Here is an 18,388-nt window from a genome sequence, read left to right on the forward strand (position 1 = left end):
CTTCACACACCCTCCCGGCTCTCTCCTGAATGTCTACTTCCTCTGCTACTAAATGGATGAATTCCTAAGTCTTTTTTGCAAGGTGTCTCTGGTCTGTTGGCCTGCCGCTGAGCTGGTGTAAGGGCTGGGCATTGCATGCAATCTCCCTTTTTTGTTAGTCTGGAGAGGGGAAAGCAGTGTGGAAGCCAACGGAGGAGCGGGGGCTCTGTGCTGTCTCCCGAGGGTTTATTAGACGTCACTGTGCTTTGGAAGCGGGGAGACCTGTTATTCCAGCGGCTTCCCTGAGACGCGGCCCGTGGCTTTGCTTCCGGTGGAGGTCAGCCCGGACTGCCGCTCACCCCCACGGCCCCGTCCAGGGAGGAGAACAGCCCCCGCCCTTTGTTGCTTCTCCCCGCAGCTGGCAGGCGGGCGGCCCTGCGGAAAGCTGAAAGCCCTGCCTGGGCACTTATCCGTGGTTCTTAACTAACTTTATGGTCGACTTGTTAGGTGTAGGTGGAAGGGGACTTCATGCTGCACCTTCGCTGTTCAGATGAGGAGATGCAAGCCACGAAGCTAGGACGGGGGCCTGGGGGAGGGAGACCATTCCACCCCCAGCGCCCCCGCTTGGGGAACCTGCCTAGATATCCTCAGTCCTAAGCTCCTCCCTTGCAGCCGCCGTCAATCACGGTGGAGGTGCTCGGCCGGGGGCCTCTCCTGAGCTCCACCCCTTCGCCACTCCCCTCCGTGTCTCGAAGGGATGTCCCTGAGTGGACAAGGCAGTCACCCTGGGGCCCCGACACCTCCCTCCGCTGGCCTCCTAGCAGCCAGGTTGGTCCTGGCTCCCACCGTGGCCGGGAACCCGCTACTCTCCACCCGGGACTCCCCCCTGCACCCACTGCTTTTCCTTGCGGGGTGCGCCCAGGCCACCGCGCTCCCCACCATCCTCGGACCTTAAGCTCACACTCGGTTGCAGGTTCTGCCGGGCCTGGGGAGGACAGGCAGGTGTCTCACCCACAGGGGCCCGTCCAGACTCGCTGTACTGGGCACGCACCGCCCCCCGCCCCACCAGCCGCGGGCTCTGGGCCGTGTCAGAGAGGCCTGCGGGACCCCCGCTCTCAGGCGGGGCCTTGCAGAGGGTCCTCTGGGCACGGCCACGCGCCTCCCTTGGCCTTCTCCTCGGGCCACAGTCCACGGAGGCAGTGCCCGCACGGAGGTGGGATGGGGGCGCCGCCGCTGTCCGGGCGGCGCGTGGGGCTGGGCAGTGGGGCAGGGACAAAGGCCCCTGCCGTGAGCGGAGAGGGCCGGGCCGGGAGTCAAGAGGCCGCGGCTGGGCCGCTGCGCTTCAGGGAAGTGAGGGACTCGGAGGGGACCCTGCGACAGGAGGGAGGGTGGGAAGGAGGAGCGGGAAGCTCAGGAAGGACTCGGACCGGCGTGGACGGCTGGTGGGGGCCGCTGCGGGGAGGGGCTTGGGGAAGACCCGGGGGGCGCGGGCAGGCGTCCGGGAGCGCGCGGCCGCGGGTCGGGTAACCGCCCACTCGGTGGGCGGTGGCGCCCGAGGCCCCTCCCTCCTCGCGGCCGCTCCTCCTCTTCCTCTCCCGCCCGCACCGCGGCCCTCGGTCCCTGCGCGGCCTCGGCGGCGGCGGCGGCGGCGGCGGCAGCGGCGGCAGCGGCGGCGGCGGTGGCGGAGGCGGCGGCGGCGGCGGCGGCGGCAGCAGCGGCGGCAGCAGCAGCGCGGCCCCTTTAAACCGCCCGCCCGCTCGCGCCCCCGCGCCTCGCGCCCGCGCGCCTCCATTTTCCCGGCCGCCCGCGCCGAGCCCCGCGCCCAGCCCGGCCCAGCCTGCGGCCTCCGCCGCCGCCGCCGGACATGGCCGCCAACATGTACAGGGTCGGAGGTAAGGCCGCCGCCTGTCCGCCCGCCGCCGCCGCCGCCGCCTTTATGCGCCGCGGGCCCGACCCTGCCACCCCGGGCCCCGCCGGCCCCCATCCCCCCAGTCCCCGCCGGGTCCCCATCCCCCCCGGGCCCCATTCCGTCCCCCATGTCTCCTCCCCTCCCTGCCTCGGTCCCAAACCGCCGCCCCGGGCCTCGCCATACCTCCGCCCGGGCCCCCTCTGCACCCCCTGCCCGGGTCCCCCGTCGTATCCCTCCCTCCCCCATTTTCCCTTCTTCCCCTTCCCCTCCTCCGCCCGCCTCCCCATCGGCCCAGCCCCCCCATCGGCCCACTTCTGGTCCCCTCCCTCCGCCTCTGCACCCCTCCCCCACTGCAGGCCGTCCCGGCTGGGCCGTCCTTCCCCCTCCCCCGGCAGCGCTCACCCACTCTTCTATACCCCACCCCATCTCCTTCTCCTCCCCCCCTTTCTGAGCAGCCTGTTCCTCCTCCGCCACCTCTGCCTCGGCCATGTTCATCCCAACCCGAAGTGACCCCTTGGGCCGGCCCTCACGAGCCGGTGCGGGTAGTGGCCGAGCGGCGCACCAGGGAGGCGGGGGCTCTGCCCACCTGTTGGGGGCCGACCGTGTAGCCTGTTGGGCCCTGGCAGAGGAACTGTGGAAGGCTCTGAAGTCGCAGAGCATGCTTCCGGGCCAGCGACCTGGCGGGAGCCCCCGACCCCGGAGCAGAGCTGGAGCACATGGTCTGGGGGGGGCGGTGCTGGCTGCCCTCCTGGGAGCGGGAGTTTGGGGGCCGCAGGGGTGTGGAGTGCCCACCGGGGCAGGCAGGGCTGGCTCGGGTGCTGGGGTGGGGAGTGGGTCCCCTCTGGGGTGGGGAGCCCCATGCGTGGGAGCCCAGGGGCGGCTGAGCTACCCCTTGGGCCGGGCGTGTGCTTGGCGGCTTCCCCTAGCAGGGTTCCCTCTCCGGGTCCTCAGCAGCCTGTGGTCACCCCGAGCATGCTTTTCTAAGACACCCCCAGACTTTCTGCTGCGTCCTGTTTCCCCAGCCCAGCAGGGAGGTGCCTTGCAAGGGTGCAGAAGGGGCAGGTAGCCCCCCGGTTAGGGGGTCGCTGAGCTGGCTGAGGCCCTGGGGGGCCGGCTTCCTGGGCTGTTCGTCCTCCCAGTTGGGCCCCAGGAAGCCGCCGGCTTTGGGCCTTGTCCCTCTTCGTGGGGCGGGGGCTCCGGGAGGCTGTGCCGCGGGTTTTCCATGGGGTTCTGAGCTGGTCCTTCACAGGGAGGTGAGGTGCCCACCCTCTCTGAGCCTGAGATGCTCACTTGCCCACCTTTGGTGGAGTGTGTCAGGGCTGAGGACGGCGCTGGCCTCGCTTACCAAGTGTCCTCTGTCCTCAGTCTGCGCTCTCTCTGGCCAGGTGACCCCGAGTGTCAGGCCAGCCTTGTCACCTTGGGCGTAAACCCCCATCTGTGCAGGGGGTCAGTGCAGCACCTGCCCGGCCGGCAGGCCCTCCCTTGCTCTCTCTGGCTCAGAGGTGGTCATGGGAATGGGGGCCTGTACCCCATGTAGCTCAGGCTCCTGGCGGACGCCTGTGGGGAGCAGGCTGCAGTGTAGGGGCCCTTCTCGGAGGGGCCTGTTCATTTCCTAGCCTCGCCACTCCAAGCAGGAGCCTGCCGTCTGTGGATGGAGGCGGGAGGGTCACCCCCAGGACCGAGCCGCCTTCTCCGCCCCGGTAGCTTCGGCCTCTGCCTCACCCCAGCTGCGCAGCCCAGGGCTCCTGCCTCCCTTGCAGCTGCCCGTTCAGTGCTCCTCGAACCCGTGCCCTCTTGGGCCACCTTTCCGCAGTGCAGACCCCTCCTGGCCTCCTGCGCAGCCTGAGGCCCCTCCGGTCTTCCCACCCTCCAGCTCGCCCGGTGCCCCCTTGGGTTTAGCCAGCCGGAAGCCCCTCGGCAGGTGTGGTCTTACCTCCCATCCCAGGCGCTGGCCCTGCAGTCACGTCGGCACGCTGAATAAACGAAGCAGTGTCCGCAGAACGGAGGCGCCCAGCTCCTGGTTGGAGGAGGCACGGAGGCTGCAGGAGGAGGTGGCGGCGGCTGGGGGCTGGAGGCCCTCAGCTGGCCCCTGCTGCACTTTCACCCGCTGCCAGGCACTTCTGCCAGCCCCTGCTTCAGTGGGTGGGACCTCCACCGTGCCTGCCTGTGGGGACTGGTTCCAAGGGGAGCTGTCCCTGCCCCATCCAGGCCGTGGATGCCCCGATCGCCACTTGTGTCCACTCCTTGACATATGGGCTTCAAGCCACCTATCTGGCTGCGAAGTCAGTGGGGGCCTGGCCACCCTCAGACCTTCCCGTGCCTCAGTTTCCCCACGGTGTTGACCAGGATCTCTGTGTCCTGCGGTGCCTCCTCCAGGGGAGCGGTCTGCGTGTCCCCCTGAGGGTGTCCTGGAGGCCCTCCCAGGGCCTGCGTTGCAGGACCGCTTCCACTTGGACTCCCTCTTGGTCCCTGCAGTTCCGTCCCCAGTTTCTGTATGGAATCCCAAGGCGCTGCCCCAGGTCTGCAAGGCCAGTGGTTCCGGTGGGCGGGGTGTTGGCAGGTTGGCACCCTGTCCTGAGGTGCTGCTTGCTCGGGGTTGGGGGGCGGTGTCTGGATTTCTCAGGGCCCAGACAGAGGAAGGTACGCCCCTCTCTTGCTGGGGTTTGGCCCTGCCTGGGCAGCCTGCTCTGGCCTGGGGGGCACTGCAGGAGCAGAGTCTGGGAAAGCCCCCCTCCCCGCCGCCCCTGTTGTCTCCACTCAGGATGCTCTACCTTTTCCAAAGGTGCCAGACTCAGCCGGGAAAGTACAGGATGCCCGTTCAGTTTGGATTTCAGATAAACAGTTTCTTAGCGTAAGTTTGTACCAAATATCGCATGGGAGGGACAGGCACTAGAAAGTAGTTAGCAGAGTCCAGCGTTCTCTGGGTGGCCTGCATTCTACCTGGCGGGCCGTCCCGAGGCCCTGCCAGGATGTCTGGGTGGGGCGAAGGCATGGCTGCAGCTCTGTGCCAGCTGACTGGCTGGGCGGAGTGGGTCAGCCTGGGAGGGGACAGGGCCTGGTTCTTCCCCGGGAAGTGACCCAGCCTTCGGCGGTGACAGCAAATGTGGTGGAGGAGGCCTGGACGCGGGTGGCGGGGTCAGGGTCCACGAACCCTCTTCCTCTGGGGTCTGCGCTCTGCGTGGGGAGTGGGGGCACCTGGCCAGTCTTCTGGAACCAGCCATGGACTGAGGGCACCACGGGCACCTCTTTTTGTCTCTGTGCAGAGACGTGCTGTCACGTTTCAGGACAGAAAGCAAAAACCAACAGCTAGGAGCCACCGATACCACGGTCACTGGGGCGGTGGGTATGTTTTTAATGGGCGGGCTGCAACCATCTCCCCTCAGGTCTCGTCTCTTGTTTTTCTTCTATCGTTGTAAGAAATTAACCCCCATTCTTTCAGATAGTTGATTTTTAAAAATATATTTTGAAAAGGTGATAGGAACACCCTAGTCCTCCAGGCAGCTTGACAGTGTCTCCGTTGCCCCTGCTGTTTTTGCTTTTGTCATCTGTATCCTGTCCTGTTGTCAGAAATGCTTCTTTGTTTGTTTAATTTTAACTTTTGACTAGGTAAGACACCCACACGCGGGAGAATGCCAGACTTGTGCGGGGCCAGCAGGGACGTTCTCACGTGGCAGGGCGGGCACCCCTGCAGTGCGCAGTGGCCTTCCCAGGACATGTGGACGTGGGTGCTGGCATGCGGGGCCCGAAGGGTGGCTTGGGTGAGGTTGGCACAGGGGCCCCTCCTCCCAGCTGTCTCCCGCTGAAGTTCGGGGCGGGGTGAGGGTGGTGGGGTGCCCTGAGGCCCCCCATGACCCCCAGCCTGCCTTCTCTCAAGAGTTTGATGTTGTACACAATGTCCTGTCCTGCCTTCCGTCTCTGTCCGCCCTGCACCCCTGTCCGTCTGTCTTCAGGGAGCAGGGGGCCCGTGTCCTGTAGCAGTGGGCACAGCCTTCCAGGGGCTCTGGGGGCCCCTGTGTGGACGGACGAGGGTGCTGGTGCCGTCTCCACAGCAGGGGGGTCCAGGCTGACGTCGGGGTGAGGTTCCTGGGGAGGGCCTGGCGGGCGGGGCTTCCAGGGGTGGCCTCGGGGATGCTGCCCATCGTCTTGCGCTGGCCATGCCCCTGCGGCCTCCCTGCTCCCGGTCAGTGGGATGCAGGTTGGAGCTGTACCTTCTCGTGGGACGCCTGCTCTCCCGGCCCTGCAGCTCCCTGATCCTCTCCTGGCTGCGATTCTTGGGCTGCCTGAGGAGATGACCCTTCTGAGCAGCTGGTCTGCTCCGTCTCCCCTACTTCAAACTGCTTAGTGGTTCCTGCGGTGGGGGGTCAACTCCCAGCATCTTCGGGGCCCCACGATTCGGCTCCGCCCTTGGGTGGCCCCCCATCGCCCCCCGACTGGGTCCTGGCCCTCTTGTTGCTGTGCGGGGGTCCCAGCTGGGCATGGGCCCCTGAGATGGAGGCCCAGGTTCCTCTGGGTGACGCGTGTGGCGGTGGTGACCGGAGGTGGGGGCTGCTTGCCTCGGGAGCGAGGGGCGTGGCTGCGGCACGCCCAGAGGGACCCCCGCGCTCGGCACCCCTGGAGGGCAGGCCCGCCACCTGCCTGCCCTCTGCAAGGCAGGGGTCCAGGCGGCCACACTGGCTCCCCGAGGGTCCGTCTGTGGGTGTCGGGCAGAGTGGGCTCCTCGGGCTGCGCGGGCGGGGCTCCCCTGGGGGTCGCAGGAGGTCGCCTCTCAGAGGCGGCCGCACCCCGTGGGAGGGGACTGGGTTCAGCTCAGGGTCGCGGGGGGACGTGCTCCAGTGAACTCAGCCGTGGGCACCGGCCGGGCTTTCCCCGGCGTGCGGGTGAGGACGGCTCTGTCCCTCTGTCTGCAGAGATGTGCGGGACACCTGCCGTGCTCAGGCCTGGGACCCGGCCTCTGGCGCCCGCGTGACTGGCCGTCAGCCTCCGCCCTGTGCTCCAGCCCCTGGAGGGAGGCCGGGCCCCGTGGTCATCGGCCACTTGCCCCTCCAGTCAGGGTCTGGCCTCCGTCCAGCGGGGTGTGTACGCGGGAGGCCTGGCTGGGGAGCTGGAGCCGCCGGGGCGAGGACAGAGGAGCGGAGGGGGCCCGCGTGCAGGCGTCCTGGCTCTGGGCTTGGGGGGGCCCAGGTGTAGCAGGTGAAAGCGGACACGGTCCTGCAGGGTCAGGAGTCTGGCTTCCTTCGGCGCCCCGCCGTTCCCGCTGCGGGGTCCCCAGCCCCAGGGGACCTGGTGGGAGGCGGTTCTGGAGGGATGCTGACGGGTCTGGCGGCCCTCCTGGGGTGTGCGCCCGTGTTCTTGTGGGGCCTCTGTCCCCGCTGGCTCCCCTCGCGCGGCCTCCTGGTTGTGACCAGCCCGCCCACTTGCTCAGCGGACACATCCTGTCCAGCCCCATCACTCCTCACGGATCGTCTTTGCGAATCCGCCATCTCCCTAAGGTTGATGTGTAACGAGTGGAGCCACGAGGGATGGGTCCCCCGGCCTGTTTAGGACCATGCCACTTGAATTTTTGAGCTTTTAGTTGGAGATTTCGGTGTTTCAAGTGCCCCTCAGCATAGCCATGAAGTGCGTCCAGTATCCTTAAGCGCAGGGAGGCTACGGGCCCAGCACTCATGAATGGACGATGTGATGCGTACCGGATACAGTGTCTTTAAATGGACTCTCACAGAGGACAGGTTATGTGTCGATCTGCTGATGAAGAGGTGGCCCGAGGCTGGTGGGACCCTGACCCTGGGCTCCCCATGGGGCGATGGCTCAGTTCAGGATAGTTCGGTGTTAGTGGTGACATTAGGGTACATCATTACTGAGACAAATAGGAACGGCCTGTGTGTATTTTTTACATTTAAATTTGGGTCTATTGAAGTACACTTTTCAACACCCTTTTATGTGTGCGGTTCTTTGAGTTGGGCAGACGCACACCGTTGTGTAACTGCCGCACACGCTTCCACGTGTGTGGTCCTAAACAGGCCAGGAGGGGGAGGTAAGCGGTTAGACTGCTTCCACGACCCGAGTGTCCCTCTTGCCTTCTGTAGTCAGCCCGCCTGCGCCCCACCCCAGCTCTGGCAGCCCCGATCTGCCCCTGTTGCTGCAGATCGCCTTTACAGGGTGTCATGCAGCACGCTGGCTTCTTCATGGGGTGCAGCGCGTCCAGGACTTGTCCTCGTGTCGGTGGCTCATCCTCTGCTTGCTGAATAGGTTCCATCGAATGGACGTACCGAGGTGTATTCAGCAGCGAAGGGACATTGGGGCCGGCTCGGTCCCTCAGGCTGCTGTAACGAGGCGTGAGCCGCTGGGGGCTGGGCAGCCACAGATGCCAACTTCTTGCAGCTCTGAAGGCTGCAGGCCCCAGGTCAAGGCTCCAGCAGCCTCGATGTCTGGGGAGCTCTGTGGGGTCTCCTGTAAGAGCACTAATCCCACTCCGGGCCCCACCTACGCACCTCCCAAAGGCCCTGCCTCCAGATACCATGGCTTTGGGGTTAGGATTTCAGCGTGACTTTTGGAAGGACCTGATATTCAGATCACAGCTGGGCCATTTCCAGGGGTTTTTTTTATATATAATTTTTTATTTATTTATTTTATTTATTTTTGGCTGCGTTGGGTCTTCGTTGCTACGCGTGGGCTTTCTTTAGTTGGGGCGAGCGGAGCTACTCTTTGTTGTGGTGCACGGGCTTCTCATTGCCGTGGCTTCTCTTGTTGCGGAGCACAGACTCTAGGCACGTGGGCTTCAGTAGTTGTGGCTCCCGGGCTCTGGTGCACAGGCTCAGTAGTTGTGGTGCATACAGGCTTAGTTGCTCTGTGGCATGTGGGATCTTCCCGGACCAGGGCTCGAACCCGTGTCCCCTGCATTGGCAGGCGGATTCTTAACCACTGTGCCACCAGGGAAGCCCCTATTTCCAGTTTTGGTGGTTGAGTGAAGCCGACCGTGAGCACCTGTGCTCAGCTTTGAGTGTGAACGTTTGTTCTTATGGGTGTTTCTCGTGGGTGAAAGTGCCCAGGGGTGGGGTTGCCTGGTGGAGTCGCCTGTCCGCAGTGCAGCCTCATTACTTTCCAAGGCGGCGGCATTATTTTCCTGTGCTCCCGGCAGCGATGCTGAGGGTCCTGGGTCCTCTGCACAGGAGTCTGACTGGCACACAGGTCATCTCACTAGAGTTTTGATTCACGTTTCCCTAAGCATCCGTGCTGCTGGCCCCCTTTCCGCGTGTTTATTTGCCGTTCCTGTGCCTTTGGTCAGGCGTCCGGACAAATCCTTTGCCTGGTTTTTAAAATTGGAAAGAAACTTACTGTTGAGTTGTGAGAGTTTCTTTTATATTCTGGATTTCAGTTGTTTACGAGATATGTATTTTGCAAATTTTCTCGTTTACAAGAGAGAAGTATGTGGAGTCTGCCTACCCCAAGGCCACAACGATTTTATCCTGTTTTCTTGTAGAATTTTTATAGTTCCAGGTTTTACTTGCAAGTGTAGGACCCATTTTGAGTTCATTGTTTCGTGTGTGGTAGAGGTGATGGTTCTCGGGTCCTTCCCCTTTTGCGTGTGAATGTCCAGTTGTCCATCTCCACCTGTTAACCTCTTGACCGCCCCCCATCTGTAGGCACCTTGGTCCAACCCGTTTGCCGTGGTGCCCTTTGTTCCTCCTCTCTTTTCCATTGATGCGGCCATGCTTGTGCCAATCCGCGCCGTCTGGATTACTGTAGCTTCACGGCAAATCTGGATCAGGTGGGAATCCTCCAACTTTTGTCCTTTCTCTTTTTCTTTTTGGTCGTGCCACGCAGCTTGCGGGATCTTGGTTCCCTGGCCAGGGACTGAACCGGGCCCTTGGCAGTGAGCGTGCAGGGCCCTAACCACTGGACCGCCGGGAATCCCCTGACTGTCCTTTTCCACGTTGTGGAGCCTGTTCTGGCGTCCCGGATTCCCCTGTAAAGGGTAGGGTCGGCTTATTGGTTTCTACAGAAAGAAACTGTGGAGTCTTGATTGGGATCACGTTGAAACTATGGTTGAGATCAGTGTGGGGGAGAATTGGCATCTTCACCAGGACTGAGTCCTCTGCTACAGGGACTGGCAGGCTGCGGCCCACTGCCTGTTCTCGTGTGACTCATGAGCTAAGAATGGTTCCTACATTTTTAAATGGTTGAGAAAAAAAAATCAAAAGAAGAATACTTTAGGACACATGAAAATTCCATGAAATGCAAATCTCAGTGCCCATAAATGAAGCCGTGCTGGAACGAGCCGTGCTCGTGCGCTTGCATTTGTCCTCACTGCTTCGGGGCCTCGGTATGGTCGAGCGGTGGTGAGGGCACCTCACTTGCTCACCTGCCCACCTGCGGTGCCGTCATTGCGAATCACACCTACGTGTCGTAACTCGGCAGCTCGGAGCCCTGTCTGCATCCCCGTCCCCGCCGGGCGAGCAGGGCACCCGGGCTTGGGAGGTGGTGGCTTTAGGGGCGTGGGCGCTGTGCCGAAGGGACGCAGCGTGTGTGGGTGCAGCCGCAGGGCTCTTTCACGGAAGTTCGCGAACCGGACAAGAGCCTCCAGCGGGGTCTGCTTGCTCATCGGCTGGGCAGGCGAAGCCGGTTACTGGTGGTGGCGTCATTCAGTCGTGGTGGTGGCAGCTGGCCGAGGAGCAGCCTTTGGGAGGCTGGTTGCCCGGGTTGAGGGGCTGGGAGTGGGCATGGGGTGCGCGGGATGGGCTCCCCATGAGGAGACCGGCCTCTGTGAAGAGTCCGCCTGGACCAGGCACAGCCGAGATGTTCAAAGAAGTGGGGAAAATGCCAGCCTCGTGCCGACTGAAGCGGGCTCTACTAGGATGCTGTGTCTGCCCGGCTGGGCTCGGGGAGCCGGGGGGACGTCGTTTCCGGTGCGGCCACCAGGGCATGGTGGGACAGGTCAGCCTGGATCGGAGCCCTCCCAGCACAGCAGCGTCCAGTCTGTGGGGCCTGATGGCGCGGAGAGGCGCGGGGCTGGCATCCTGCTCGTTGCACTGGGTCATCCATCCTCTCCTGTCCTTGGACATCGGGCTTCCTGGTGCTCAGCCTTTGGACTCAGGCTGATTCTCGCCACTGGCTCCGGTCCCCAGCTTGCAGACGGCAGATCATCTGACCTCTCAGCCTCCAGACCCACGTGAACTGACTCGTAGGACAGACTGCTGTGTGCGCGAACAGAATTTGGTGTATGGAGCAGAACGGCTCGGCTGGACTCCTGGACAAAGCTTGTTAACACATCAGGTGCCTGGAGCCCGTGGTCCGTCGGGCTGCTTGTCAGCAGGCGTTTGTGCAAAATGTTGAGTCTCGTGCTTCATCCCACCTGTTGTGTCAGCGGTGAGCTGCACTTGGCCTCGAGGAGTCAGCCGTCATCAGTTCTGTGAATTTTTATCAGAAGTGGAAGCTGAGGACTTCCCTGGTGGTGCAGTGGTTAAGAATCCGCCTGCCAGTGCAGGGGACACCGGTTTGACCCCTGGTCCAGGAAGATCCCACATGCCGCGGAGCAGCTAAGCCCATGCACTGTAACTACTGAGCTCGCGTGCTGCAACTGCTGAAGCCCGCACGCCTAGACCTAGGCTGTGCTACACAATAAGAGAAGCCACTGCTCGCCGCAACTAGAGAAAGCCTGTGCGCAGCAGTGAAGACCCAACACAGCCAAAATAAAAGGTGGAAGCTGAATGTCTTGACTTGCCCTACCACGCAGCAGCTTGAGGGCGTAGCAGTGGTTAAATTTTACTGTGATTTCTTAAATTTGGGGCAGAAATTGGCATTTTTCAGAATGAGAAGCACACTCAACCACGAGTATCGAACGCTGAGCGCCTTTGGAAATTCGTTTCTGCTGCATGCTTGATGATGGCCCTTTGTGAACTCATCTCAGAATTGCATGAAATGGCCCTTCCTGCAGACTTATACTGTGGTACATCCATCTTGGTGATGACTGACGTGGTTTGGATCCCAAACTGCTTTATACGGTTTCTTACCGTCAGATGTTAAAATGGGATCTCCATTCCGACCAGGTTTGCATCGGGCATGTTCTCTGCGTTCAGACCACAGTCCCCGCAGTGTGTTCTGGGCCGCGGTGCGCGTGCGAAGGAGGTTTCTGTGTTTCAGAAGCCACGTAGCTGCCTTGAGGAGCTGCCCCACCATCTGTACCGTGTCACCTGCTGCAGTTCTGGGTCAGCAAAGCCATCACACTCATGGCTGAGTTTAGTACAACAAAAGGATATACACCAGAATCAGCAGAGGTAAAAAGGTCAAGGCTTCCAGCTGGCCTGTCCCAGGGCCACAGGTGGTGAGACCACACGCAGCTCGATGTCCAGGCTGTTTATCCAGGTCGGTCACGTAGCCATGACTGACCATCAGCGTGGCTGGCCTTAGTGTCCAGCCCTCCGGAGGTCAGGTTGATCTCTGGCCCACCACAGATCACACTGTCGGCATGGTCTGTGTGGCCCGTGCCCCCAGGTGGGCAAAGGCTCCCATCAGGCAGGACCCTCCAGGGGCTTTGGGGCAACCTCCCAGGAGCAGGTCAGGGGCCACACCTTCCTTTGGATGTGCAGGGTGTGGATGACCCAGGCCTGCTGGGTTCACCCTTCACTGCACAAATGCTGAAAGGGAAAGGTCGAGAGAAATCTCAGAGAGTCCAGTACGAGTGTGCTCAATTAAAATTTCATGCTTGCAGATGGATATCGTTGTTTGGGTACTTTTTATGCAGAAAGACATAGAGGCCGCGTCACAGGTCAGCATTAACAGGGACGTTGCGATGGGTTTTCGTGATCCAGAACGTGAACTTGAGCCCCGATGAAGCAAATTGTCCTCCCCCAAAGCAGAATTCCTTAGTAGGCCAGGATTATCACAAAAAAGTACACTCAATTATTATTGTTTGGATTTTAATTTCATTGGCAGAATGTTTGTGGAGATGTATTACGTTAACACCCAAGCGATATCTTTGGTTTGGCCTCTTGCGCGAAGCCTGAAGTATTTACTCTCTGGCCCTGTACTGAAAAAGGTTGACGGCCTGTGTTTTGATCCATGATGTCTTATGTTACGATTTATTTAGATTTTGTTGGTTTTTCTCAGTAGCGTTTTGTAGTTTTCAGCATACAGATCTTGGCACAGAGCTTTTGATCCTCAGAGATCTGTAGGTTGTTAATACTTCAGTACTTGTGTGAGCTATTGGAAATGGTACTTTTAATACACTATTTTTGTATCCTATGAGCTTGCTAAACCGTCACTCGTTCGTTTTTCTTTTTTAAGTGAAAGCAGGTTTATGGAGAGGGCAACGCATGCCATAGGCAGAATGCAGTCCATCTCAAGGCACGAGCGGCCCCTCACTCATTAGTTTTAATAGCTTTTTGTAAACTCTGGGAATTTCTCTGTGGACAGTCATGTCCTCTGCATTTAGAGAGTTTTCTCTCTTCCTTTCCAATCTGTACGCCTTTCATGTGTTTCTTTGTTCTCCTCGTGGCACCGACCAGGACCTGTGGGTGAGCAGCAGAGCAGGGGATCGACTCCCGTGCCCTCTTCCGGCTTCAGGGGAGGGCACAGTGTTTTCATCAGTAAACGGGACTTCACTGTAGGTTTTTGGTAAACGCCTGCTAGCAGGCGAGGATGTTCCCCTGAATTCCTAGTTTGCGTCAGAGGTTTTTTGTTTTTTAACAAATTTATTTATTTTTGGCGGCGTTGGGTCTTCGTTGCGGGGCGCGGGCTTCTCATTGCGGTGGATTCTCTTGCGGAGCACGGGCTCTAGGCGCGCGGGCTTCAGTAGTTGTGGCTCGCGGGCTCTCGAGCGCAGCCTCAGTAGTTGTGGCACATGGGCTTAGTTGCTCCGCGGCATGTGGGATCTTCCCAGACCAGGGCACCCGTGTCCCCTGCGTTGGCAGGCGGGTTCTCAACCACTGCGCCACCAGGGAAGCCCCTGTGTCAGAGTTTTTATCAGGCATTGTGTAGGTTTCGTCAGCTCTTCTGCATCTGTTGAGATGGTTTTTCTGCTTCATTCCACTGCTGTGATTTCGACGTGTCCCCAGGTGTGACTCCCAGTGGTCAAGGGGCGTTGTCCCCTTGCTGGGTGGCCAGCTTCCATGTGCAGAGGTCGTGCTGAGAAGCTGTGCTCCAAGTTGGTGAGGGGCGCTGCCCTGTGGTCTCTCGCGGTGTCCGGCCTTCTGAGCCACCGGGGGCTCCCTGCTCTAGTGCTTTCTGGGAGAGTTCGTGTGGACTGTGTTCAGCCTCCCTTCCGTGTTCGGTGCGATTCACCAGCGACGCTGTCTGGGCCGGGGAGGGGCTGGGGCTTCGTTCTCCCTTTGGAAGGCGGTTGCCTCTGCGCTCCGTCCTCTTCGCGGGTGCAGGGGAGGCTCGTGTCTCCTCCCGCTGCTGCTGCCTCTCCCCCTCCTGCCTCTTTCTTTGTTCCCCACCTACCAAAGCACGAGTTACAGGCGGTGAAGCCCAGTCCTCAGAAGCTCAGGGCAGCTGCCGGCAGGTGTGTAAGTGCCGCCCGGGCACAAGACGCACAGTCCCCCGAGCCCCCCGCTGCCCCGTGTCCAGGGCACCTTTCCTGGCGCTGCCGGGACTCTGTCGCTGGACGCAGACCTGCTGTCTGCCTGTCTGCCACCCCCTACCCTCCCGGGGGAGCGTTTGGGTGGTTTCCAGTTCCTGACACGCAGGAGTAATTATTTCAGGTTTAATTTGCTCTTTATCTAGTTTCTTAGAACGAAAGCTTGGATGATTGATTTGAGACCCTTTTATAAAAACTGCTTAGTTGAGATAAAAGCTACATGTGATAAAACCCGCCCATCTGGAGTGTACGGCCCAGTGAGGTGCAGCGTGGCCGCAGTCGCCCTGAAACAAGCTCGTGCCGGCCAGCCCCTCCCGCAGGCCTCTCTTTGTCCAGCCAGCCTCCGGGCACACCCCTCCTGTGATCCCTCTGGGGTCTTCACCTCCGTCCGGGGGCACCTGGGCCGTGTGCACATGCAGGCCTCAGCGGACTCCAGCCAGGACAGCCTCCCGGTCAGCCGTCCCCTGCGGGGCTGGTCTCGCGGCTGTCCTGGGCTTTCCCGGGTGGACCCCGGGGCCTCCCTGAGCCAGAGCCCCACTCGCCCTTGGGGGCGTTGGGGAAACGGAGAGCACGTGTGGTTTTTCTGTGAGGGGAGCCTGTGCTGACTTGAAGTCTGGGGGACCCGGCAGGGCGGCAGCACCCTCAGGACCCCGCTCCCCTGGGCCCCCGACCTCGTGCCGCCCCGGCGAGCTCCGTTTCTCCTCCACCCGGAAAGCCCCGGCCTCCGTTCAGCTCTTTTGTCTTTGGAGGAGAGGTGGTGGGACACCGGGGGATGTGCATGGGGGGATGGCCGGGGCCTGGCAGCCTCCATGCCGACGTGGTCTCTGGGGCCGGCCGTAGCAGTGCCTTGACCGTCCTTCCCGCCCTGGCGGTGCCGCTCTTGGGGCCCCCTCCGGGCCGGCTGCAGCCCCCGCGGCCCCCCACACCCCGCCTGAGCCTGGCCCCCGCCTGCCGCCGCAGATGCAGCCGGGCCGCGGGCGAGCGGGCGGCCGGCTCCCAGGCTGGCGGACTCGCGAGGCTGACGCGCTCTCGCCCGTTTGCAGACTACGTCTACTTCGAGAACTCCTCCAGCAACCCGTACCTGATCCGGAGGATCGAGGAGCTCAACAAGGTAGCGTGCGGCCCCGTCCCTGCTGGGGGGCGGGGGTGCCCCTCCCCGGAGAGCCCATCCCTGCGGGTCCCTGGTAGGGTGTTAGGAGAGGGTCTGGGTTGGATGGTTCCAGCTGAGGAGTGAAGGAAGCCGCCTGGGCGCCCACAGCCCGAAGGTCCCCTGCCCGTCTCCCTCCTCTCTCGTCCCACGTCTGCCGAGCGTCCTGGGCAGGCGCTTACGAGTGGATTGGGGGCGGGGCCCTCCTGGGCCTGGTGGGGCGCGGTGGGCGTGGGCTCACAGGTTCAGAATGGCCCCTTTGGTCAGAGGAGTGGGCGCTGTCCCGTGCAGACCCCCAAGCCCGGTGGGGGAAGCCCCCCCACGTCTCCTGCCGCCCTCCTTAGTTGGAGGCATTGGCGGGGGTACTGGGGGAGAGGGCATCGGTGTGACCCTCCTCTGAGGCCACGGCTGCGGCCACGGCGGTGCCCGGTCAGCAGGGCCCTTAGCTCTGCCGCTTCTCTCTCCCCTGGTTCCTGCAGAAGGGCGGCTGTGGACCCCCGCCCTGGAGCAGCCCCCGTCCCGGAAGCCCTGTTGTCACTCGTGTTGGCTAGGGGCCACCTTGTTGTGCCTCCGTGTGGCCAGCAGGGGAGGGGCTGCTTTCCTGGACCTCAGGCCTTGGGGCGGTGCAGCCGATTCTCAGGACCATGCAGGGTGGGGCGGGAAGGTCAGGGTGCCGGTCTCCCAAGGATCAGACTAGCCGTGGCGGCACCCCGACCCTAAGGCCGTGCCTGCTGGGACCAGGAGATGGGCGGCGTGCCCGTGCCCCGAAGCCTCAGCCCTGGCCTGGGCGTGTCAGTGACCGGGGCTGGGGGCGGTGGCCGGATGTCCCGTGAGGCCACCACACCGCTGGAACCAGTACGCTGGCGGGCGCCTCCCCCGAGCCCTGCTTTCCGCCCACTGGAGCCGTAGGGCGGAGGGTGCAGCCCGTGCCCGCTGCTGCGATGGGAGCAGGTGTCTGTCCCGCCCCACCCCGTGCGGATCACTGAAGGCGTGGCTGGGGGCCAGGCCTCTGCGTGGAGTCGTCCTGGCAGGCGGGGCCGTGGCAGCCTGTGGTCGCAGGGTGGCCACGGTGCCCTCACTCTGGCCGCGACACGCCACGTGTGTGAGGGAGAGGCAGTGCCGCCCCGTGAGGGTGGACGCAAGTGTGGGCACCAGGAAGTTCTGCCAGGTGGGGTGGTGGAAAGGGGCGTGGGTCCAAAGCACCGGGGAGCACGGATGTCTGCTGTGGCCCTCGGGGTCCTCGGAGCCCTGCACCCCTGCTGGCCTCCCCTTCCACCCCACGGGGCATGGGGGCTTCGTCCCGGCTGGAGAGGTGGGCACAGCCCAGGCGATTGTAGTTCAGGCAGGGGCTGAAAACGGGGTCAGTTTGAGGGCCCTCCGCTGACGGCCCCAGGATGCTGGGCAGCCTCGTGTGCAGAGGGAGTGGAGACGGAGGGTGCTCTCTGGGGGCAGATCTGAGCCGCTGGCGTCGCGTCCCAGCAAAACGCCTGCTCTCAGCCTGCGACCTGGACGGAGCAGGGAGGACGGCTTCCACCGTGAGATCCATCAAAAGAAACCGAGGAGAGAGCTGATGAGGGCGCAGAGGAAACTGAGGCCAGACGAGCCGGGGGCATCCTCAGAGAGACGTGGCGGCCGCTGTGACTGGGGAGACTCGGGAGTGAGAAGAGGCTCCTGGAAGTCAGTAGCAGAAACTGGGACGAAAACACAGAGAGAAAACTCAGAAAAGTAGAGAGTCCTCCAACGGCCCAACGTCCAGTTAGTAGGAGTCAGAGGAGACGAGGGCCCTGCAAGCAGAGGAGTGGCCTGAGAAAATGCCCCCACCCCAAGGTCCTCCAGAGCCACAGCCCCGTCCAGCCCCCAGGACAGCGGGCGCCCCGGCGGAGGGCACCCTGCGGGCCGCTGACCAGTCCCCATGCCGCCGCCCAGAGCAGCGGGGGGTGGCGCGGGGTCCTGGCGGGGCCCTGGGGCAGACCCTGGGGTGAGCACTGAGGGGTCAGGAGGAAGGGGGGGCATGTAGACTGGGGCAGGGGGCGCGGGGTTGCTCTGCGCTTTGTCTCTTTTCTGTAAATGAAAACAAGTCTAAAATGAGTTTCCTTGGCAAAGCCCAGCTCTTTTGAGCCCCTCGGGGCCCCTCTCCTGGGCCGTGCCCGACACCAGTTCCCCCGGCCCTCCCGGGACCTTTCAAAGTAACTGTCGAGTTTTCTTCTTAGAACTTTGATTGGATGTATGTGGCATTCACGTTGTTTTCATGAAGAGTTAAATCTTTACACTGCTGGAGAAAATTGCTGTTGTGAAAGCACGGGAAAAGGCTGGCGGGGGGGTGAGAACGGGGGTGCGTGGAGGGGGGCGCGGAGGGCAGACCCTCGGGACAGGCGTGGGGGGGGCGGCGTGGGGACCAGGCCCCGTGCGGGCCGGCTGGGTGCCAGCCAGGCAGGAAGGGCCCAGAGGGGACCAGAGGACGGGCGGAGGCCTCCCGGGAAGCCTCTGTCGTGGGATTAGAAGCCAGGTTTTAGGGAGGCAGGTTGGACCGTGGGGTGTGGGAGTCTCCGAAAAGTCCAGCAAAGGATGAAAGGCAGACGCCGCTGACCCCAATGGGACATCTCCCCGCATCCCACGTTGTCCTCCAGCAGGGTCCTCCTGGGGGGCCAAGGACCCCACTCCGCCTGCTCCCGAGCCGTAGCCACCCCCACCCAGCCTGTGGGAAGGCCCCCTGCCGTCCTGCCCTCGCTCCCGGGCCGCTGAGCCGGCCTCCGTGGAGACAGGAAACGGGCGAGGGTGC

General features: G+C 62.5%; 1 protein-coding gene across 6 annotated transcripts in view; it reads left to right on the forward strand.

The window, feature by feature from the left end:
- Positions 1-1,554: 1,554 nt before the first annotated feature.
- MTA1 (metastasis associated 1) overlaps positions 1,555-18,388 on the forward strand; it is a 37,828-nt gene continuing 20,994 nt past the window's right edge. For 2 of the 6 annotated variants that reach the window (XM_027120810.1, XM_027120812.1), the window contains exons 1-2: positions 1,741-1,871; positions 15,506-15,573. In XM_027120810.1, the coding sequence (XP_026976611.1) occupies positions 1,844-1,871; positions 15,506-15,573 (96 nt within the window). In that variant the 5' untranslated portion in view covers positions 1,741-1,843. Of the gene's footprint in view, positions 1,872-13,737; positions 14,388-15,505; positions 15,574-18,388 lie in introns of those variants that run through there. The other 4 variants (XM_027120807.1, XM_027120808.1, XM_027120811.1 and 1 more) reach the window with 3 other exon arrangements.

This window comes from Aethalodelphis obliquidens, unplaced genomic scaffold (genome assembly GCF_003676395.1).
Source record: "Aethalodelphis obliquidens isolate GAN/ISIS:26980383/991018 unplaced genomic scaffold, ASM367639v1 scaffold21, whole genome shotgun sequence".
In the NCBI taxonomy this organism is placed as follows: Eukaryota; Metazoa; Chordata; class Mammalia; order Artiodactyla; family Delphinidae; genus Aethalodelphis; species Aethalodelphis obliquidens.